The 23,081-nt window shown below is 41.6% G+C and overlaps 3 protein-coding genes across 4 annotated transcripts in view; 2 read left to right on the top strand and 1 right to left on the bottom strand.

Annotated features, from left to right (window-relative positions):
• The first annotated feature begins 808 nt into the window (after positions 1-808).
• On the top strand, positions 809-5,854 carry mfap1 (microfibril associated protein 1). The gene is made up of 8 exons (XM_017711607.2): positions 809-1,012; positions 1,887-2,103; positions 2,218-2,353; positions 2,766-2,953; positions 3,638-3,907; positions 4,245-4,404; positions 4,500-4,589; positions 5,375-5,854. Exons 1-8 carry the CDS (start codon positions 931-933, stop codon positions 5,552-5,554), a joined length of 1,323 nt encoding a protein of 440 aa, XP_017567096.1. The 5' UTR covers positions 809-930; the 3' UTR covers positions 5,555-5,854.
• Positions 5,855-5,926: 72 nt separating this feature from the next.
• hypk (huntingtin interacting protein K) lies at positions 5,927-7,953 on the bottom strand. The gene is made up of 4 exons (XM_017711609.2): positions 7,743-7,953; positions 6,388-6,443; positions 6,242-6,293; positions 5,927-6,156 (listed from the first exon to the last, which is right to left on the bottom strand). The coding sequence occupies exons 1-4, from the start codon at positions 7,920-7,922 to the stop codon at positions 6,061-6,063; spliced, it is 384 nt and encodes a 127-aa protein (XP_017567098.1). The 5' UTR covers positions 7,923-7,953; the 3' UTR covers positions 5,927-6,060.
• A 9,894-nt stretch (positions 7,954-17,847) lies between these two features.
• serinc4 (serine incorporator 4) overlaps positions 17,848-23,081 on the top strand; it is a 34,556-nt gene continuing 29,322 nt past the window's right edge. The window contains exon 1 of one of the 2 annotated variants that reach the window (XM_017711611.2): positions 17,848-18,053. In XM_017711611.2, coding sequence (XP_017567100.1) covers positions 18,027-18,053 — 27 coding nt within the window. In that variant the 5' untranslated portion in view covers positions 17,848-18,026. Of the gene's footprint in view, positions 18,054-22,262; positions 22,661-23,081 lie in introns of those variants that run through there. The other variant, XM_017711610.2, reaches the window with a different exon arrangement.

The raw sequence follows: 23,081 nt of genomic DNA on the forward strand, positions 1-23,081 counted from the left end.
ATAATACATTGACAAGAAAACCTCATATCTCCTTTTTTCAGTTTTGGACATAATTTGAAAATGCCTGTTACCCTTTACATTGTATGCAAATCTCATGATGAATGGACTAAAAGAAATGACCCAGATTGGCTTAGAAAAAATTCTGGTTCCATTGACTTACATTAAAAGTAGGATATGTTTTTTCCTTCTCCTGTAAAGTTACCGTTTCTGAGATACAAGGTTTTCTTCCGACAACAGCGATATGTAAATCACTTCTTTTTGTCTTAATGTTATTTGTATTTACCATATTATAATAATAGTGTTTTTCTAACCTTCTCAGGTGCCTTAAACTTTTGCACAGTACTGTATGTCAATGTCTTCTGCTCTGATTGGCTGCTCTGTATTGCGCCTCATTCAGAAAGCAGTCCGAGTTGCAACACTCCTTATAACTTCAGTGCAAACGAGTGGAGCAAAACTGCTGTTGGCTGAATAGACATTACATGTAAATGTGTTAGTTTCTGTGACATCACAAAAACAGTTCATTCAGAAAGGGCTGTTCGTGCAGATCACATATGCGGACTGTAAAACCTGGAGACTCAGCCGTGCGTTCAAACTTCAAGCGATATGTTTACAAGCGACATCAAACTCTTCTGTATCAAACATAAGCAGAACATTTGAATTTCCATGAACTGGGATCTTTATTTACAGGGATGCTGGCAGGGTGAGAGGGGATGAATGGGCCACTGAGGGCGTCGCGTCGCCTGTACTCCGGTCCAGTGGGCAGCGGTCATACGTCGCGGGTAGGAACGGTATGATTGCGCTGTTTCCAGAGGGACGACGTACCAGGCGCTGTCTGTGCGGAGGGCAGTAAACAAGCAAGGCGGCGCGGATTGAAACCCGATTTATTTATTATTACTTCTTTAATTTACGGATCCACTTCAACTGTCCAACATGTCTGGACAAAACGCTCTAAATGCCAAGCAGCCGCCGATCCAGTCCACGGCAGGAGCCGTTCCGATCCTCAATGAGAAAGGTGAACTAGCAGACGCGCTAAAGCAGCTACGGTTAGCATTAGCATCTAAGCTAACGGAGATTATTTTACTGAACTGAAACTTAAACCGGTCCACAAAACCTCTGGGTCGTGTTAAGAGTCTTTACTGTACTGTAAAAGACAAGGCGTGTGATAATAGGACTGTCCGTTTAGCGGTGTGTGTTATAACTCGTTCTGTGTTGGCTCTGGCTGCAGACTGAACGTGTTGGTTTGTATTACAGTGGGTTGATGTGGATTAAGTGACATTTTCTGGGTGTTTTATTTTATTCTGATTTTTGAACTCTTTTCCTCGCTAATATTAGATCTCCTGATCTTTGATCTTTGAAAAAAGATCAGTTTGAGAGGTATTGGGATTATAATGAAAGGGAAATTTAAACTGCTGTATTATATACACAACTAAAAACTAAACTGGTTCTTCACGGATTATTGTAAAGGCAGTGGTTCTGTTTAGAGTTCTGTATAGAACAGTTTCATGCTTAAATGGTTATTTGCCTGGTGAGGTTAACATAAAAGGATTGCAAGGTTTCACTGGCTTGTGTGCTTTGAGCTGGTCCTATGTATAATGTAAATAACAGTATGAATATGCATACTATGTTCATATATATAATATATATACACACACTTATATATTTATATACACACAAAATCATATTTATATATATATATATATATATATATATATATATATATATATATATATATTGTGTGTGTGTGTGTGTGTGTGTGTGTGTGTGTGTGTGTGTGTGTGTGTATTGGCATTAGCAGGTATGCACATATAAAAATATATAGCCAGTAATATTCCCATATCACTGCATGTCTAAAAATGTTCTTTTTCTTCTACTTTCCATTCCTACAGGTGAAGTTTCTATGGAAAAGGTGAAGGTGAAGCGATATGTGTCAGGAAAGCGTCCAGATTATGCTCCGATGGAGTCCTCGGATGAGGAGGAAGAGGATTTCCAGTTTGTTAAGAAAGGCAAGGAGGCTGAACCGGAGATGGAAATGGAAGAAGAGGATGTATCAGATCCTCGTCTTCGACGTCTTCTGAACCGCGTGTCGGAAGATGTTGAAGAAAGGTATCTTTGAAATTTGTGTTTTTCCTTTGTCTTCTTTATTTGTAACCATCCCATTTCTGTTCAGTTGTAACTGGATGAATATGTGAAGTGTGTGCTTTGTTTTTTCTCCCCAAGACTTGCAAGACACAGACAAATAGCTGAACCAGAGCTGATTCCTGAGAGCAGTGAGGATTCAGATGAAGGAACCTGGCACCCTGAGCGGGAGGAGAGCAGTGAAGACGAGGAAGAGGAGGAGGAGGTGGATGATGAGGTGGGTCGTCAAATTGATTCATGTTAAAGGGCCTGTGTCCTTGTCTTTTTTTTCCCCCTGTGATTCACTTTGTCTGTTTTTGGTGCATAAAACCACAAAAGTCATAGTTCATTTTTGCATGACCATTTTCCAGCCACTCTTTATCCCTTAGAGTTAAACAGGTTGTTTTGTTACTGTGCCTTTAAGGCTGATATATGTCAGTGGCCCATTCAAAAGTTGTCAAGTGAATCTTACCTTTTTTTTAAACTAACAGTGTTTACATACTGCATTTAAAAAAGTAAGCAGAACTTGTTGGACAACACAATATGGGCCCTTTAATGTCATGTTTAAGTGACATCTTGTTGCCAGTATGTGTGCTCCGGATATTTAATGTCTCACTGTTACAAATATGGATGCTGAAATGTCTTTGCAGGAAATTGAGAGGCGACGAGCGATGATGCGGCAGCGAGCCCAGGAAAGGAAGAATGAGGAGATGGAGGTCATGGAGGTGGAGGAAGAGGGGAAGTCTGGAGAAGAATCAGAATCCGAGTCAGAGTATGAGGAATATACAGACAGTGAGGATGAAACTGAACCGCGGTTAAAGCCTGTTTTTATCCGCAAGTGAGTAGCCCATCTGTCATCATATCACAAAGCAGTGCCTTCTGTTGTTGTATGTTACTATATATGCTAAAGCCAGTTAACATCCCCTCAAAGGGAGTCAGTCAGTCAGTCAGTCAGTCAGTCAGTCAGTCAGTCAGTCAGTCTGTGTGTCTGTCTGTCTGTGTGTCTGTCTGTCTGTCTGTGTGTCTGTCTGTCTGTGTGTCTGTCTGTCTGTGTGTCTGTCTGTCTGTCTGTCATCTTCTGTTGTTGTATGTTACTATAAATGCTAAAGCCAGGTAACATCCCCTCAAAGGGAGTCTGTCTGTCTGTCGTCTTCTGTTGTTGTATGTTACTATAAATGCTAAAGCCAGTTAACATCCCCTCAAAGTGTATCTATCTATCTATCTATCTATCTATCTATCTATCTATCTATCTATCTATCTATCTATCTATCTATCGTCTTCTGTTGTTGTATGTTACTATAAATGCTAAAGCCAGTTAACATCCCCTCAAAGTGTATCTATCTATCGTCTTCTGTTGTTGTATGTTACTATAAATGCTAAAGCCAGTTAACATCCCCTCAAAGGGAGTCTGGCTATCGATCGATCGATCGTTGTATGTTACTATAAATGCTATAGCCAGTTAACATCCCCTCTAAGGGTATCTATTTGTCTGTCTTTTCTTTGTTTGTCACTTCCTTGTCAGGAAGGACAGGGTGACTGTGGCAGAACGTGAAGCAGAGGAGCAGAGACAGAAAGAGCTGGAAGTCGAGGCCAAGAAACAGGCTGAGGAGAGACGTCGTTACACACTCAAGATTGTAGAGGAAGAGGCCAAGAAGGAGTTTGAAGAAAATAGACGCACTCTGGCTGCTCTGGAGGCACTGGACACAGACGGGGAAAACGAGGAAGAGGAGTACGAAGCCTGGAAGGTTCGAGAGCTGAAACGAATCAAGAGGGACAGGGAGGCTCGTGAAGCGTAAGTGCTTGTCCTTTGTGTGCATAATGAATGTCATCAGTGTTGGCTTTGTCCAGTGTAGGGTTCACCAATATTATCTATAAAAAAAAAAAACAGTGGCTGCATGTTTTTAATACATAACTGATTGCACGTTAATTTACGTTCAGCACGTTTAATCAGTTGGTCTCAGTCTTTAACTGGGTTAGTTACATGAGGTGCTCCTGCTTGGTTTGAATGAAAACCTGCAGCCACACTGGCCCTTCGTGAATGAGATTTGTGACCCCTGCCCCAGAACAGCGCAATGCTGATGCAAATCTTACTGGCTTGTTTACTTGAACATCACTTGTGTGGTCTCTAGATTCGAGAAGGAGAAAGCTGAGATTGAGAGATTCCACAGTCTCACAGAGGAGGAGCGTAGAGCTGAGCTTCGCAACAGCGGAAAACTCGTTACCAACAAAGCAACCAAGGGCAAATACAAGTTCCTCCAAAAGTACTACCACAGAGGAGCTTTCTTCATGGTGAGTGAAGCTGAAAGATGAATCTGCAAAGCAGTCTTTTCATTATACTCCTGACTGATCACCGCTAAACCTTTTATGACCCGTTTCTTTGGTAGAATGACGAGCAAGATTTGTACAAGAGAGACTTCAGCGCTCCAACCCTTGATGACCACTTCAACAAAACTATTCTGCCTAAAGTTATGCAGGTTGGTTTAGGTTTATTTTTCGGTTACGCATCTGTTAGTCTGAATCTGATGGTGTTTCACTGAGCCAACACACTACCCCAGTTCAAGTCGGAGCTGTGAGTCTTAGCTGTTTTTATCTGGCACTTGGATTAAGTCTTTAAATTAGATCTGACTGTACATTCCAGTTGTTTGAAAACGTGGTTTCTACATCGGTAAAAGTAATTAGTAACAAACAAATAAATGTTGTTTGGGTGTATTACACAATAAATAATAATAATGATAATAATAATTGCCCTAATAGGTTATAGCTAAAATTTATAGCAGTCCTCTTAACTATAACATTGTTCACATTTAACCAAGCCTTAATCGCTTATGTGTGCTTTTATAGTCAGTGTGAGATTCGCATATGAATTCTAAGTCAAGATACAAGAGCTTGGTATCTCTGCAAAACCATCCAATTCTTAAGAATAAGTTTCCTGATGGAGTTGTGTGCTGAATGGGGCTTCATATGCCACTGATCATGAACTAAGCATCAATACAGTGCCTTACAGTAAAGCATGTTCTACACGTTCCAAGGGTCTAGCTGTTACTTTTGCTGTAACGTAATTGGAGGGAACTCTCTGAAGGGTGCCAGTGCAACAGTGCTAAGAGGACAGTAGACCCCACTGTAACTTCATTAAACCCTGTATACTTCTATGAACATCTCGAGCCTGCCCTGAACAACTGTAGATAAGCCTGATTATTCTGTAACAGTGAATATCTTCATTCTGCTTCATTTGCATTTCACAATGTTTTCTTTAATTCAGGTCAAGAATTTTGGTCGTTCGGGACGCACCAAGTACACACATTTGGTGGACCAGGACACCACCTCGTTCGACTCTGCTTGGGCGCAGGAAAGTGCACAGAACACCAAGTTCTTCAAACAGAAGGCAGGGGGCGTGAGAGATGTGTTTGAGCGTCCAACGGTGCAGAAGAGGAAGACATGAACACCATTCTGAACATCTGTTATGTTCAGACGCAGCTAAAATAAGAACTGTTTCACATCTTTGTTCCTACACTCGTTTTTTTTTTTTTTTTTTTGTACCACCGAAGCTGAAATTCCCAGTGTGGCAAAGAATCTTGGTTTATTGCATTTTAATCTTGTACATTTGATGGATTTCTTTACAGAAATTTGTATCCTTCAGCTCAGCAATTTGTACAAATCTTATTGTTATTGTTAATAAATTACTATGACAAGTAGAAATTATGTCCAAGATATGCCTTGGAGTGATTTAGCACACTGAATGTACATACAAAAAAAAGGCAATCAAATCAAAATGAAAATTGTACGTTGTTACAAAAGTTGAGAGGGGAGGTGATTGAATTGCAGTAGTGAACAGGCAAGATAGTTTATTACAGATGTTAAATACAGTAAAGTGTGGAATGAGTTTACTGCAGAAAAAGAGGCAGTCCAAGGTGTCCATGCTACTGGTCATAGTTGAGTCACGACAGTTCAGTTGGTCAGCGCAATCAGTGCCTCTACAACGTTGCCCATGTGTTCTCTCAAACTGCGCTCTGCCACACCTCTGGGAATCTCCATCTCTCCCATCTGTTGAACAAAAGCAGCACTTAGTTTAACAGCCATGAGAACAGGGTTGGCTTTGAAAACATATACAACTACACTTTATACTTACAATGAGCTCTACGTCCTCCTTCTTGATTGTGACTTTGGCCAGTTCTTTCTCCCTGCAGAAATGGGACAAATCATAATACAGTCAGACGTTACGGGATTAAACGGAATATAAAAGGCTGAAGTGTAAGACCAAACGTGTCTCCTCACCTTTCCTGTTTTGCTTTCTGCTCCCTGGATCTCCTGTCTCCAATAACGGACATCGCCTTCAAATACACAGAAAAGTTACACTAGCTAAACAGAATGTCTGATGCTTTAACAGAAAACTGCAATGACATGCTTGACCTTAACAGGTCAGTCAATGACAAATAACAACTGGGGTGAAACCAGGGGGTAACAGACTCAAATCCAGCTCCAGTGCAGTGGTTCTATCAGCTTCTCCTTTGTCAGGTTTTGTATTAGTCTCTCATTATAAGCAGATATAACCTTTTTGAGCCTCCGATTTGCCCCTTTTTTCACACATACACATTTTTACGGTCTGGTTAGTAAATGACAGGGTTTGAACTGTTAATAAATACTATATCAAAATGTTATTTCAGAAAAGGTTCATATGGCTCCTTCAACCATTTGCATTTAAGGTTTAATTTTTCCATTGGTGATAACCAAAATAATTACATAATCAGCAATAATGGCCCACATTTTCATTATAAAACATGTTTTAAATCCACTTTGTGTTCCAAAAAAATAAATAAATACACATCACACCAAACTACATCGCAAATACATAAATAAGTGAACTAACTACACGTTCAACCTCAGAAAACCTGTCAAGTCAATGTTTATCTTTTCCAGACACTGTCTTTTTACCATGTAAACGGGATGGAAGGTTTTATAGGAGACCTGATGGCGAGGATGCTGTGAGCTGATGGCGAGGGTGCTGTGAGCTGATGGTCAGGGTGCTGTGAGCTGATGGTCAGGGTGATGTGAGGGTGCTGTGAGCTGATGGTCAGGGTGCTGTGAGCTGATGGTCAGGGTGCTGTGAGCTGATGGTTAGGGTGATGTGAGGGTGCTGTGAGCTGATGGTGAGGGTGAGGGTGCTGTGAGCTGATGGTGAGGGTGAGGGTGCTGTGAGCTGATGGTGAGGGTGAGGGTGCTGTGAGCTGATGGTCAGGGTGCTGTGAGCTGATGGTCAGGGTGCTGTGAGGGTGATGTGAGCTGATGGTCAGGGTGCTGTGAGGGTGCTGTGAGCTGATGGTGAGGGTGCTGTGAGCTGATGGTGATGGCGAGGGTGCTGTGAGCTGAAGTATCTCACGTTAATGCTATGAAAACTAGCCAGCTAGCAGCCCGGTTAGCGTTAGCTAAGCCACAGCGAAAGGAAAACATCCAGCAGCTTTAACTTAAACTCCACTCCGGGCAGATGACACTAATGGAGTGTAAATAAAGGCCATTACAGCTCGTCTCCGTGTTTAACCTGTACATTCACACGTTATGGCGCTGCAGGTCCGCGCTCCCTCCGCATGGTCGGCTAACCTAGCGCGGCTAAAGGGAGAACAAACCCAGCTCACCGTCTCCAGGTCCGAACTCGAGATTTCTTTCTCCTCTGCATAATCTGTGACTCGTTCTAAATCGGCAGCCCCGCTGTCGTGTTTGCGAGGTTTTTCTGTCGGTTTCCCGGTGCAGTTCTCCTCGGCCTCCAGGTCCAAATCCACATCTCCCTCAGCCGCCATGTCTGCGTCGATGTGCATCCGGAACGAAAAGACCCGGGAGGAAGTTTAAGTAACACTCCCTTTGTCCCTTTTACAGTACAGGGACGCCAGAAAGAGGAAGAAGAGGTTAGCAGGGCTGACGGTGTTTCAGGGAGAAGAAAAGCGTTGTTATTGAGAATATGAGGCAGCCCTGCTGTTGGCGTACTGTATGGATAAAAATAAAGCGTTCACGCCGTATTAACGCGTTGGAACGAGATCTTAACTCCGAATCCCCCAGTGGTGGACAGGGACGAAGTACATGTAATTCGTTACTGTACTTAAGTAGCTTTTTCTTGTTTCTGTACTTAAGTATTTTTCAATGACTTTTTACTCCACCACATTTTGCGAAATCTGTCGTTTTGGCTTATCCATCCATCCATCCATCCATCCATCATCTTCCGCTTCTCCCGGGTTCGGGTCGCAGGGGCAGTATCCTAAGCAATGAGGCCCAGACCTCCCTTTCCCCAGCCACTTCCACTAGCTCCCTGGGGGGGATTCTCCTACCGGGTGGACTTGCCTGTGACACCTCCCGAGGGAGGCGTCTAGGAGGCATCCTAACCAGATGCCCGAACCACCTCAGCTGGCTCCTCTCAACGCAGAGAAGCAGTGGCTCTACTCCGAGTCCCTCCCGGATGACCGAACTTCTCACCCTATCTCTAAGGGAGAGTCCAGACACCCTGCAGAGGAAACTCATTTCGGCCACTTGTATTCACAATCTCATTCTTTCGGTCATTACCTAAAGCTCATGACCATAGGTGAGGGTGGGAATGTAGATTGACCGGTAAATCAAGAGCCTTGCCTTATGGCTCAGCTCTTTCTTTACCACAACAGACCGGTAAAGAGCCCACATCACTGCTGACCCAGCACCAATCCGCCTGTCTCCCACTCCCTTTTACCATCACTCGTGAACAAGACCCTGAGATACTTAAACTCCTCCACTTGAGGCAAGAGCTTATCCCCGTTTTGGCTTATGTGTGTATAAAAACGTAACATGTCAAAACGAACGAAGCATGTTTATTTATTGAGGATATCAGTTGGAAATGGGCGTTATAAATACTGTATATCTAATAAGATCAAAGACATTCACTTAAAAATTGTACATAAAACACCCTGTGAATTCTGTTGTTTCCACATTTGTTGACATTAATAGTTTTTGCTCCTTCAGTGGATCTGCTGATGAAACGCTGACCTGTTTTTTCAGTGTGGGAGCGGGACTTCTGGTCTGACGTGCTCACATTTTTCACCCTGTCAAAATGACATTCCTTTAATCTCAAATATGTTATTCGTTACTATAAAACTTTACTAACAAGCCTCTTGAGTGTATTGTTAATTTTTTCATTCTACATGCTAAATTCTTTATTCATAAACATCATCATCATCATCGTTGTCCCAGCCTGTGACGGATCTCACAATCCCTCTTCCCGTGACTCATGATCAAGACCCCGAGATATTTAAACTCATCCACCTGGGGCAAGTCCTTTCCCCTTACCTGGAGTGGGCATGCCAACCTTGTCCGGGCTAAGACCATGGACTTAGACTTGGAGGTGGTGATCCACATACCACCGCTTCACACTCAGCTGCAAACTGCTCCAGTGAGCGCTGGAAGCAACCATGTGATTCAGCCAAAAGAAAAACATCGCCTGCAAATAACAGACGCCACTCTCTGGCCTTCACACATAATGCCCTCCTGACCTCGGCTACGCCTTGACACCCTGTCCATGAAAATCATGTACAGGAGTGGAGACATGGCACAACCCTGCCGGAGTCCAACGCTAACACTGAAAGGGTCTGACCTAATGCCGAGAATATGAACACAACTCTCACTCCTGGGAGTACAGACATTGAATGGCCCGGAGTAGTAGCCCCAGCACCCCATACTCCTGGAGGACCTCCCACAGGATATCTCAGGGAACCCGGTCGTAAGCCTTCTCCAACTCTACAAAACACATGTAGACTGGGTTGGAAAACTCCCATGCCTCCTCAACAATCCGTGAGAGGGTGAAAAGCTGGTCCGTTGTTCCATGGCCGGGACGGAATCCGCATTGTTCCTCCTCAATCTGCGGTTCAACTATTGGTTGAAGTCTCCTTTCCAGCACCTTGGCATAGACTTTCCCAGGGAGGCTGAGCAGTGTGTTACCCCGATAGTTGGTGCACACACTCTGATCCCCTTTCTTAAAAATCAGGACCACCACCAAGGGCAAGGGCAAGGGCACTGTTCCTGAGGTCCATGCAATATTGCAGAGGTGCGCCAGCCACGACAGCCCCACAATTTCCAGAGCCTTATGCATCTCTGAACGAATCTCATCCACCTCCGGTGCCTTGCCACTGAAGAGCTTGCCAACTAGAGGTGGTTGGTTAGTGTAGTGGTTAACACCTTTGCCTTCTACGCTGTAGACTGCTGTAGACCTGGTTCAATCCCCCACCAGGGCAAGCACCCTACCCTATACCAATAAGGGTCCTTGGGCAAGACTCCTAACACCACCTTAGCCTACCTATGTATAATGATCAAATTGTCGCTCTGGATAAGAGTGTCAGCCAAATGCTGTAAATGTAAACTACCTCAGTGACCTCCACCAGGGAAATGGAGCTTGACATGCCAGAGGCCTCCAGCCCTGACTCCTGTGAGGGAGGCATGTCTCCTGGATTAAGGAGTTCTTCAAAGTGCTCCTTCAACTGACCGACAATATCCTCACTTGAAGTCAGTGTTTTTCCACCCCTGCCAAATACAGCTTGGTCGCAGCCACCCTGACCATTCCTGAGTCGCCCGACAGTTCGTCCAGAACCTCCTTGAAGTCGACCAAAAGTCTTTTTCCATGGCCTCACCAAACTCCTCCCACACCCTGGGTTTTGCTTCTGCCACCATTGCTGCTGCCATCTTTTTCACCTGTCGGTACCTCTCTGCTGAGTCGAGAGTCCTTCGGGTCATCCAGTCCCTAAAGGCCTCTTTCTTCAGCTTGAGGGCCTCCCTCACCACTGGTGTCCACCAGGGGCTTCTTGGGTTACCGTCGTGAAGGCACCCACAAGCTTTTGGCCACAGCTACGCCTGGCAGCTTCCACAGTGGGGGTTTTGAACAGGGTCCACTCCATGTCTCCTACCTCCTCCGGGACATGAGAAAAGGTCTCCCAGAGGTGGAAGTTAAAATCATTCCAAACAGGGGCCTCCAACAGTCATTCCCAGCACACCCTCACTATTCGCTTGGGCCTACCAGGCCTGACCATCAGTCTTCCCTGCCATCTGATTCAACTCACCATCAGATGGTGATCAGTTCACCAGTTCAGCTCAGCACCTCTCTTCACCCTAGTGTCCAGAACATACGGTCCCAAGTCAGATGAAACAACAAAGTCGATCATTGACCTCTGACCCAAGGAACTCTGGTACCATGTACATTTATGAACATCCTTGTATTCAAACTTGGTGTTCGTTATGGACAATCCATGCCTGGCACAGAAGTCCAATAACAATTCACCTAATCCTAATTTGTGGCCACAATTTATTAAGGCATGGGAGTGAGATCCTAATGTGTGGCCACGAGTTAGTAAGGCATGATCCCACTGGTGACATGCCATATAAATAAAAATAATGCATGGCCATGCCTTATTAACATGTGGGAACCATATCCTTATGTATGGCCACAAATTAGGCATGGGAATGAGATAATTAAGTCATGGCCATGACTTAGTAAGGCGTGGGAATTGGATCATGTCTTACAAAGTCATAGTCATGCATTAGGATCTCATTCCTTGATTCTGTAGTGGAAATCACTGCATGGACTCAGGAACACCAATATTGACTATGACATATCCTGCAGATACAAGAAAGCATAGGCATAGAAAAAGCATCAAGATTAACAAGCCCTATTCAGTTCTTGTGAGTGACACCTGTTTCATTTTCATTATCCCAGAAGGCTTCCAAAAAAAAGAAATCAATCAAAGGGAAACCTACCATGGCTGCAGGAACAGTGTTTTGAGTAGGTGTCGAGTGGTGCTTCAGCTGAAGACAGTGGTGAACTGGTAGGATGGTGTCAGGCTTTTTGAAGGGTGCCAAGATCAGATCATCCTATAAACATGACTGTCATAAATGGTCTTCCAGACCACTGTAAGCAGTGTTCATATTGCATGTATTGGTTTGCCCATGTGTAAAGCTCTGGGTGGCATGAAATGTCTCCCCATAAGCACAACAATTTATCTGTTAAAACAATTATTTTATTTCTGACTCTGTTTACATCTTGAAGGTAGTTAGCAGCCTGTTGGGCAACTTCCATGATGTTCCCTCCAATTCAACCTACTCTGAAAGCATTCATTTGAAGGAACTGAACTCCTGACATAGGTGGTGTTAGTGCTGTGCTCTATTATGAGGACTGTGTCTATCCTAACCAGTAATACAGTCCGTGGGATATGAATAGCAGGAGAGGCAGAGGACAGGGTGGAAATCACTCTTATTTTCTTATGTTTCTAACATCACAGCTTAATTACACTGTACCTGAATTGACATTATATGAATGCACTAAGCTCTAGTTCTTCACTCCTGGAACAGAATCCTCACAACTGTAACGGACCATCTTTATCTAAAGGCTTTATTTTGCATATTACTAAGAAAGATAGGATAAGTAGCTGACACACAGAGGCATAGTGGCTACTCCTGAAACCTGATTGGGTGCCACCTCTACTTTCTTTCACGCAACTGGCTAATTATAAGGCTTCCAGACACTCAACCAAGAGAAAGCAGTTCAGTACATGACTTCACATGCAGTCAGACACCAGTGGAGAGAGAAGCAAAAGGGAGTTTTGCAACATAGATTTATGTTTTCTCCATGGATTCACTGTATCTGTATATCGGCAGGTAGCCTGGACAGTCTGTTTCACACATTCATCTTTTAGGAATCCTTACCTATAATTCTCCACCTCACACGAGGCCTACTCAGAAAAAAGTTTCTTTCTTATTCGCTTATAATATCAAATGATCGCCTTATTTTATTCTAATCATAATACTTTATTAATCCACACTATATAATGCTGATCAACTGCACAAAAACACTTTGAAATCACACTTTCAGTAACACTGTAAATACAATAACAATTTTTTTTTTGCTCTTTTGGATTTGACCCATGTCTGTTCACTGACTACGAATCTTGTCAAACCCTTTACAAGTATAGCCTAATTTTTTTTATTTGTTTTTACCATGAATGTCTGGCTGATTTTGGCATATTAAGCACGAGATATCTTGAAGGTAGCATCTACCTTCAGAACTTCCTGCTCAGTAAGTTTGGCATGACCTTCTGTTTGCCTTGTCTTGATCGAGGAAACCTGCTCAATAATAATAAATATCAATAATAATCTTAATAAATGTTCATACACATACAATATTGTCACTGAATTTAGTCAAACATGCTGCATTTTTACACAGAGTAGCTCTGGTTTTAGTGGCTCCAACTGTGGTGTCACTTTATGATTCTATTCTTTATTTAAATTTACATTTATGACAATCAGCAGACACTCTTATCCAGAGTGACTAACAAATGTGCTTCAGCTGCTCAGAGATTTATCCTAACCAGTACAAACAGAATTGAAACTACCCTTGAGTTCAAATCCTACTAAAAACAAAAGCCAGCACTGATACCTAGGAAGAATTAAGACATAGCATAAGCATAATACAGTACATTTCAATGCTAGTTTACCCTTACAGTGGGGAAAAAAAACTATTTAGTCAATCACCAATTGTGCAAGTTCTCCCACTTAAAAATATGAGAGAGGCCTGTAATTGACATCATAGGTAGACCTCAACTATGAGAGACAAAATGAGGGGAAAAAAAAAAAAAAAAAAAAAAAAAAAGGTAGAAAATCACATTGTCTGATTTTTAAAAGAATTTATTTGCAAATTATGGTGGAAAATAAGTATTTGGTCAATAACAAATGTTCATCTCAATACTTTGTTGTATATCCTTTGTTGGCAATGACAGAGGTCAAACGTTTTCTGTAAGTCTTTACAAGGTTGGCACACACCGCTGCTGGTATGTTGGCCCATTCCTCCATGCAGAGCAGTGATGTTTTGGGGCTGTCGGCGGGCAACACGGACTTTCAACTCCCTCCAAAGGTTTTCTATGGGGTTGAGATCTGGAGACTGGCTAGGCCACTCCAGGACCTTGAAATGCTTCTTACGAAGCCACTCCTTTGTTGCCCTGGCAGTGTGCTTGGGATCATTGTCATGCTGAAAGACCCAGCCACGTTTCATCTTCAATGCCCTTGCTGATGGAAGGAGGTTTGCACTCAAAATCTCACAATTCATGGCCCCATTCATTCTTTCATGTACACGGACCAGTCGTCCTGGTCCCTTTGCAGAGAAACAGCCCAAAAGGCTGATGTTGCCACCCCCATGCTTCACAGTTGGTATGGTATTCTTTGGATGCAACTCAGCTTTCACTCTCCTCCAAACACGACGAGTTGTGTTTGTACCAAACAGTTCTACTTTGGTTTCATCTGACCACATGACATTCTACCAATACTCTTCCAGAACATCCAAATGCTCTCTAGCAAACTTCAGACGCGCTTGTCTGAAGTTTGAAGTGCCCACTGCAAGATCTGAGTCCCTAGCGGCGTAGTGTGTTACTGACAGTAGCCTTTGTAACATTGGTCCCAGCTTTCTGCAGGTCATTCACTAGGTCCCCCGTGTGGTTCTGGGATTTCTGCTCACCGTTCTTGTGATCATTTTGACCCCACGGGCTGAGATCTTGCGTGTAGCCCCTGATCGAGGGAGATTAGTAGTGGTCTTGTAGGTCTTCCATTTTCTGATTATTGCTCCCACAGTAGCTGCCACCAAGCTGCTTGCCTATTGCAGATTCAGTCTTCCCAGCCTGGTGCAGGTCTACAATCTTGTTTCTAGTGTCCTTCAACAGCTCTTTGGTCTTCACCATAGTGGAGTTTGGAGTGTGACTGTTTGAGGTTGTGGACAGGTGTCTTTTATACAGATAACGAGGTCAAACAGGTGCCATTAATACAGGTAATGAGTGGAGGACAGAGGAGCCTCTTAAAGAAGAAGTTACAGGTCTGTGAGTTACAGGTCAAGCAGAAATCTTGCTTGTTTGTAGGTGACCAAATACTTATTTTCCACCATTATTTGCAAATAAATTATTTAAAAATCAGACAATGTGATTTTCTGATTTTTTTTTCCTCATTTTGTCTCTCATAGTTGAGGTCTACCTATGATGTCAATTACAGGGCTCTCTCATCTTTTTAAGTGGGAAAACTTGCACAATTGGTGACTGACTAAATACTTTTTTTCCCCACTGTATCTAGCACTCTAGAATGCTAGAGTGCTAGATAAGTGCTCGCTTAAAGGAGCAGTGTGTGTATGTGTGTGTGTATATATATATATATATATATATATATATATATATATATAGTGTTATAGTACACCTCTCACATGTCAACATTTTGTGTGACCACCATTATTATCTAGCACTGCTTTAATCCTCTTGGGCATGGAATTCACCAGAGCTGCACAGGTTGCTACTGGAATCCAGTCTCGTTTGGTCTCGTCAAACCACAGTACATGGTTCCAGTAATCCATGTTCTTGGACTGCTTGTCTTCAGCAAACTGTTTGTGGGCTTTTTCGTGTGTCAGCTTCAGAAGAGGCTTCCTTCTGGGACGATGGCCATGCAGACTGGGCATTGTGACTCACTGACCTCCCACTTCTTCAACCTCTGCAGCATTGCTGGCAGCACTCATGCATCTTTTTTTTTAAGCCAATGTCTGGATATGATGCTGAACACGTGGACTCAACTTCTTTGGTCGACCCTGATGAGGCCTGTTCCGAGTGGAACCTGTCCTGGGAAACCACTGTATGACCTTAGTCACCATGCTATAGCTCGGTTTCAGGGTGTCAGTAATCTTCTTATAGCCTAGGTCGTCTTTGTGGACAGCAAATATTCTGTTTCTCACATCCTCAGAGAGTTCTTTGCCATGAGGTTCCATGTTGAATATCCAGTGGCCAGTATGAGCGAATTGTACCCAAAGCACCACATTTAACAGCCCTGCTCCCCATTCACACCTAGTACCATAGTGGTCTGACAAGACAACCTTTGGGATTATTTGTTGAAATAATGGATGTTGTGTTCTCCAAGCCAAAGAAGAAAAGGACCATCCAGATTGTTACCAGTGAAAGTTCAAAAACCAGGGCTTGTTATGGTCGGGGGTGGATTTGGATTAGCTGCATATCTGTTAAAGCACCATTAACACTTAACACAATTTGATCAACATATGCTGCCTTTTAGATGCTGTCTTTTTCAGGAACACCTATACTTATTTGAAATCAGGTGCTTGACTGGAGTGGCTGCAGTCCAGAAATGAAGAATGGCAAAAAATCAACTTTCAGGCATGGATCTTTTGATGTTTTCAGTCCCCAAATGTTTATTAAGTGTTGTTAACATGAAAGATGATGTAACACATATATACGAGCGTATGTTTACAAAAACAAAGTTTCTACGGTAAAACTGTATTGACAATTGAAAGCATACTGTGTTTTCAATTTAATACATGTCTAATAGAATTTACTAATCACTCATTTCTCTTTTTTGTTAACATTTCGTATGCTGTCCCAACTTTTTGGAATTGAGGTTATAATTTTCTATAATGCCTTATTACTAAAACCACTGCTGAAGTATCTCTGGATGACTATAGGTAGGGTTACATGAGAAAATTAATTTTTTTTTAAATTACTTTACAATATACTCAAGAAGCACCTGCTGACCCAAACTCACAAAAATCATATTATTCCCTTAGTTGAGAGGAGGCTGTTACCCCATCCATCAACATCATTTGCAAACTCACAGGCAAGACATGGCATGGTTTGTCCAGTTTACTCAGCAATACTGACCGAACATAGTTCTGCAGTAGTTGGAAATTAAAATAGCTGTTCAGAGTAGCCTATAGCCTATAACTGTGAGCAAAAATGTGTTTGATGGATATGCATCTTCCATTGCTTGCAGTATAATTATTATTTATTACCTGATTGCATTGGGTCATGGGATCTATAAGCATTTTAATGAAAAAAAGTTATTCTGATAAGTTTCTGCCATGAATTAAATCAGATGTATTGTCCAGGCATTTCTCAGATGAGGTTTTACACAAAGTTAGAAAATTACATTAAAAACAAACCTTTTAGTTTTTGTACCAATGACAGTTCAAACTTAGAGCTGCTGGGGATTTGGAGACCACTATGGGGAAAATGTGTAACTGCATGCAATGTATAGGAGAACTTTTTGTAACATAGATTGTGCTTCGGACCCCTGTCCCGAGTGGATGAATCTAATGAAAGCGTATTCAAAGAGAACGCAGCCAAAACCTGGTGAAGGACGTGTCTTGTGAGGATGTAAATATATGATCTACTTTTATCATCCTGTCTTCATCAGTATAACGTTGATTTTGAATTTGAGACCAAAACATCGAGCCGGACCTTTTTGAGCCTGTGTACATGACATTAATACTTTTTTTTTTTTTGCAGGTTGAACATTGGGTGGAAAATGTCAAAGCAATCTGTCAACCTTGTCTAGCACCCAAAAACACCTACCTAAACGTTGTCTAGAACTTGAGTATGCATATTGAACTTCAGACACTAGTTTGCTTTGCTTACTGAATGAGTGTTTTGTGCTTTTAAAAGTAACACACATTTATTGGTTTGTGAAAAAAATATATACTAATGGCTGACCAAATCTTACGTATGACAGAAGTAGGGCTATTTCTGTCTCTTAAGAGGTTTACTGTTAAACCTTGTGCGCCGGGTCCCTTTCCCTTTGCAGAGACAGTAAGGGTTTTCCAGCCTCCTGCCTGGCAAACCAATCCTTCACTTAACCCTAATCAGCTTAACAAAAAGGAAACCTTTCCCGTGTGAAAGACAACACCTACTATACAGTCTGAGCAGATGCTCAGTCTGGACCATGAGCTGGTGAATGACTGAGTTGTGTGTGGCACTTGAGGAATGATTCAGGAGCTCAATACACGCTGTTACCCTATCATCATCAGCAGCCTCTTCATCCTGCTGTACGACTGACCTGTGATAGCCTGTGGACCTGGAGCTTTCCGCCGAGAGCAGGACTTTACTGTGGGAGTGATGTGGTGTCGCTGTTGTTGGGCCCAAGTAAGATCACGGTGCACTCTCAACCTTTACATTGGAAAAGCAACTTAAAAGAAAGTAATCTGTCTGTCTTCAAATGTAGATCAAATATATTTTCAAATAATAAATAGCCAAATTACTTACTTATTTAATCTCTTTTTACAGCGTAGATTTGTATGTAGTTTTCTTTTTAGGAATGTTTCATGTTTCGCTGAACATACTGATGCATGCAAAAGTTTCAACACATTTGGTCAACACCCCCAGTAAAATGACATCCTCTCTATGTGGAATTTAAATAATAAATATTTTTCTGCATTTTTTTAATGCACTGTTTATTTATTTAATTTTGCACAAAGTTTCACATATTCGAAAAGACCTAACAGGAAAAATTTAAATGTGACGTGATTTTTGCACAAGCTAGAACCCCAATATGTTAAATTTACTTTTTACTTACTTTTTCTTAGAAAGTCACCTAAATGTGTAATTTGACCAGCGGCAACCAAACCTTTGCACATGACAACAGCTTGCATGTTCTTATATTTCTCATGGGGTTTTCAGCTACAGTGCAACTATTAGAGATGGGATGCTACCACTTTTTTTACCACTTTTTTTACCAATCTTTCCTGATTTTGATATTGCATCCTTGTGTATAATCGATTTTTCTTGAAATACTACTGAGCATTATAATAAGCTCTTTTTCAACTGAGTCTTTCTTAAGATGAGCATCTAAAGGAAGCTCTCATACTACACTGAGAAAAAACACAAAATACTACTCCAGTAGCAGGGGCTCCAGACAAAACCCGTTAATTAACAGTAGAAGTACGTTTTCTCAACAATGGTAAAAATCTGTGAAATTACAATGATTTTATTTTTACTCTCTTTTACTGTAATTGAACAGCTTCACTAGTTTATTTAGTTATTTTGACATACAGTATTTTTTAAAAAGGGATTTGACCATTACATTTTACAGTACTTTGACAGTGAAAATACTTTTTTACAGCGTATTCAAATAGTCTGCTACCTCACAGAAATACGCAGCTAAAACATGGCATGAACCACGATGAGTGCTTTGTCAGGCAGATTTATTACCGGACTGAATCAAACTAACTTTTTATTTCCCTCCAATTTCAGATCCAGCGTTTTTGCTGTTGATACCCATCAATACATATATGTAATGTCTAGTACATACTAGTGCAGGTGGGGAACCAAGTGCCCTAATGTCTTTTATATTATCACTTATGTAATTTGCCTTAATGAGTGACTTAATAATGCACAGACTAGATCCTATTACAGCACAACAGCGAATAAACAATCAGATTACATTGTAATTTTTGGAATCATCTGGAGTCATTTGTTTATTGGGGGACCATGAAATTAGCATATCCAGCAGAATGCCATGAATGATGGATCCAACAATTCAGTTCTGTAAAATATTGCATGATACAGGTCGTTCAGAAATAATGTGCTTCAGTGTTACTGTGGATCCCCCCCTCAGTTCCTCTGAAGCCCATCAAAAAACTATAGCTTAAACGTTTCTTGTGAGGCTGCCATGATCTGCACTGTATGTCAACGACTGCGCTTGTGTGTGAATAGTGTGGCTAGTGTCCCTCTCTTTCACACGGCCCCCAATTATCAAACAGATAAAGGGCCTCCAGCCAGCCCACTTTTCACTGTGAGAGGGAGAGTGAAGGCTTGTTGTGTGTACGACCCGTTTACTTTAAAGGACTCTAATTGGTTTAGAGAAGTTCATGGCTGTGTGATTTAGCCAACCAAGGATTAGAGACTTTAAAATAAACAGGAATTTCCTAGTATGACATCTGTTGATTGGACCGTTTTAGCAGGTGTCAGTGCGGTGCTGACGTTACACTGCTATGTTGCTATTCTGAATACCAAGTAGAACTGATAGTTTGCTCTTTGTTTGCTTGGACGTTTTGTTCTTGCTTGAACTTTAAGACACGAAACGCACAATTGTTTCAGAATCGCAGTGTATTTCTTTCTTCAAAAGAAAGGTGAACCCCCTTCTTGTGTTGTTATGTGTTACAGTAGTTGCATCTCATTGACTGGTTTACGTAATCATATTAAGCCAATCAGGGTTTGGAACAGTGGGTTTGCTGGAACTGCCAGTATTTCCTGGGGAGCAACTAATTCTCTCGTAAATTCTTAGAACTGGGGAATACAGGTGCAACTAGAGTGCACAATAAGTCAGAAATGACTCGTCATAGCATATATCTGCTGCACATCATGCCCCTTTTTAACTTTTTTTTTTATTTAAAGATTTAAATATTCATGATTTCATTGAGTTGTAAATTATTGTGAGACTATTATTATTGCCAAATGTTGGCCTTTGAGGACATTCATCCCATAACCTTATCCAATGACTGAACAAATGTTTTTTGTTAAAAAAAAAGATATTTTTAGATGTACTTTGGAAGTACTTTTAGAGCCAACACTAAGTTAGTGTAATGTTATAATGTTATATTATAGACGACAGCTGATGGTTACTTTATTTAGTTAAGCATTGTAGACAACAGTGGACAGAAAAAACATTATCTAGTTATGCTTTTTGAACAACAGCGGACAGTAACATTAGTAACACATTGTAACACACTAAACACCCTCCTATTGCATGCTAAACCAACATGACAACTCATGTGCTTCTGTATTTACACTCACATCAACTTTACACGGTACAGTGTGTTACTCACAGTCTGTGAAAGAGTCCAACTGTGTCTGTTGGCTGGACCCTGCCATTTGGATTAGTGTGTCAAACTACGGCAGAGGGAAGGTCACTCAGACTGAGACGAGCACTGAAAAACTCCAGGATAATCCCGGCGCACATCTCCACACACTCACACACACTGACCCAAATATACCCAGAGGCCGGCCTACGACTGATAAGTCAGGCCAATAACACGCACACTGTCATCATTTTTCATGATGCTTAGTATTATCAGAGGTGAATTAAAGGCATACTGTACTACATTTCTGTTCTATTTTCTTTTTTGTCTTGATGATCAGATCATTTGCCTAAATCCTTTCTACATGACCATTTTCTAACCTCTCTTAATCCCTCAGAATGAACAGAATTAAACAGGGTGTTTTTGTCACTGGGCCTTTATGTGTGTATTTTTTACATTTTTTTATTTATTTTACAGAATTTGAAAATCCCCACTGTGTGTTAAAATTTCAAGATGATGTGATCAACAGAAATGGTCAAAAACCAAACCAAAATGCTTTGTTATTATTATTTTGAGAGCACATGTAGGTAATCTACAGATGCTCGTATTGTCAGACTATGACCAGTATTTGAAAGGTTAGATTTAGGATTAGAATTCAATTTCAGGTTAAGAGGTCAGATTTAAGTTCTGCTCTATTTAGCTGATATTTTGTTCATTAAAGACAAGCTGAGCATGTTCAAAGCATCTGCAGGGGACTCTTCAAATAAAACGTTAACCAAAAATCTTGTTACATTTCCTTCCATTGGAAGTTTAAAATTTTTTTTTTTTTTTTTTAATCCTGTAAAGTTTTTCTCTTCATTGGCTGCCCTGTATTGTGCCTCATTCAAAAAGATGTCCAGGCTGAAACACTCCTTATAAATTCACTGTGAATGGGTTGAGCTAAACTGCTATTTTCTGAATAGGCAGATCTATGTTAATATTTATGACATCACAAAAATGTGAAATTAAAAACAGCCTGATTTTGCAAGTTAGATTCCCCAAATGGGCCATATGTACTGGGCGAGTGAATGGAACGCTTTGATGTTTTAGTGATATTTATATATTATATCAAGATTTTGTTTCCATGCTACAGGCCCTTTAAAGGGGATTTCTGTGAAGTGGACATTTTTCTTGTTTGTGGGTACGCTGTATGCGGAGGAATGTGAGGCTGAATGTACTCCTCTTTCTATCTCTCTCCCTCTCTCTCTTTCTGGGTCGAGGTATAATGACCGGATTATGCATGGCCTCTTTGTCGATTTGCACAGGACATCCCTTATGTGTCACCTAAGTGAGAAGAGGGAACGTAAAGGCATTCCCAAGACCACAGTGAAATCACAGCATTGCGAGTAATTACATTATTTGCCCTAAACCGATTAGGCCTCGTTTTTATTTTGCTGGTGGCCCTGCATGGGGCAGTAGAGTGGGCCCTGGGGGGAAGGGAGGGACAGATGGACTAACACACGGATCCCTCCTCCTCCCTCCACCCTGGCTGGCTAATCTCCCTGGGTAAAGGGAGAGGGAACTGTAGGGAGGGCCACTGGGCATCCAGCCTCGCTCACACACTCTGCTGGCACTGCTCACTGCCACCGGCCAGTTAACAGGATATACTGTTCGTTTTGTGTTTGTCTACGGATGGAAGGATGAGCATGTGCACAGCAGGGGATCTTCAGTTGACCACTGGGAGAAAGAGAAGTGGATGCTAACCTGACAGAAGAAACCCAGGGATCTTCACAAAGCATCATTTTTTCAACCCTTGTTTTTTCCCTCTTGGATTTTTGGTAGACTGTGTAACTTTCAGGGGTTAATGAGGACGTCCTTCTGAAGCTGCTGACCAAATAAGCAGCCATGTCGACTGCTCAGGCAATAAACCGCAGCGGTGTCTACAGCTACTTTCTCAATATGGTGGCCTATCAGGTGAGAGAGACCTGCTGGAAGAGGTTTGAATGCAAGGCCTGTTTTTTTTTTTTTGTAGCATCTCTGTCACCTTAATCAAGTAAAGGATAATTCAACCACTTTTTAAAAATTTCTGTATACTACAGTCACTAAAATACTAAAAAAGGTAATCAAGGTGATTTAATGCGAAATGCGTCCAAGAGAAATTTACCAGCTTGGATTTCTTTACAGTAGTGGTGATAGGAACCAGGGGTTTTGATGTCTATTATAGTCACTATATATGTATATTATAGTGTTGATAATGGTAAATTAGTGGTAAATATGGGGAAAAAAGGTTTTTAGGGAGGAGGGCTGTTTTGCCTAAGAAAACCTTGCATATACCCCTCATAAGTGAGGGAGAAACACGTTTCAGACCAAAATTTTATGTCAGAAATATTGTTAA

Source organism: Pygocentrus nattereri, chromosome 25 (genome assembly GCF_015220715.1).
Source record: "Pygocentrus nattereri isolate fPygNat1 chromosome 25, fPygNat1.pri, whole genome shotgun sequence".
Classification (NCBI taxonomy): Eukaryota; Metazoa; Chordata; class Actinopteri; order Characiformes; family Serrasalmidae; genus Pygocentrus; species Pygocentrus nattereri.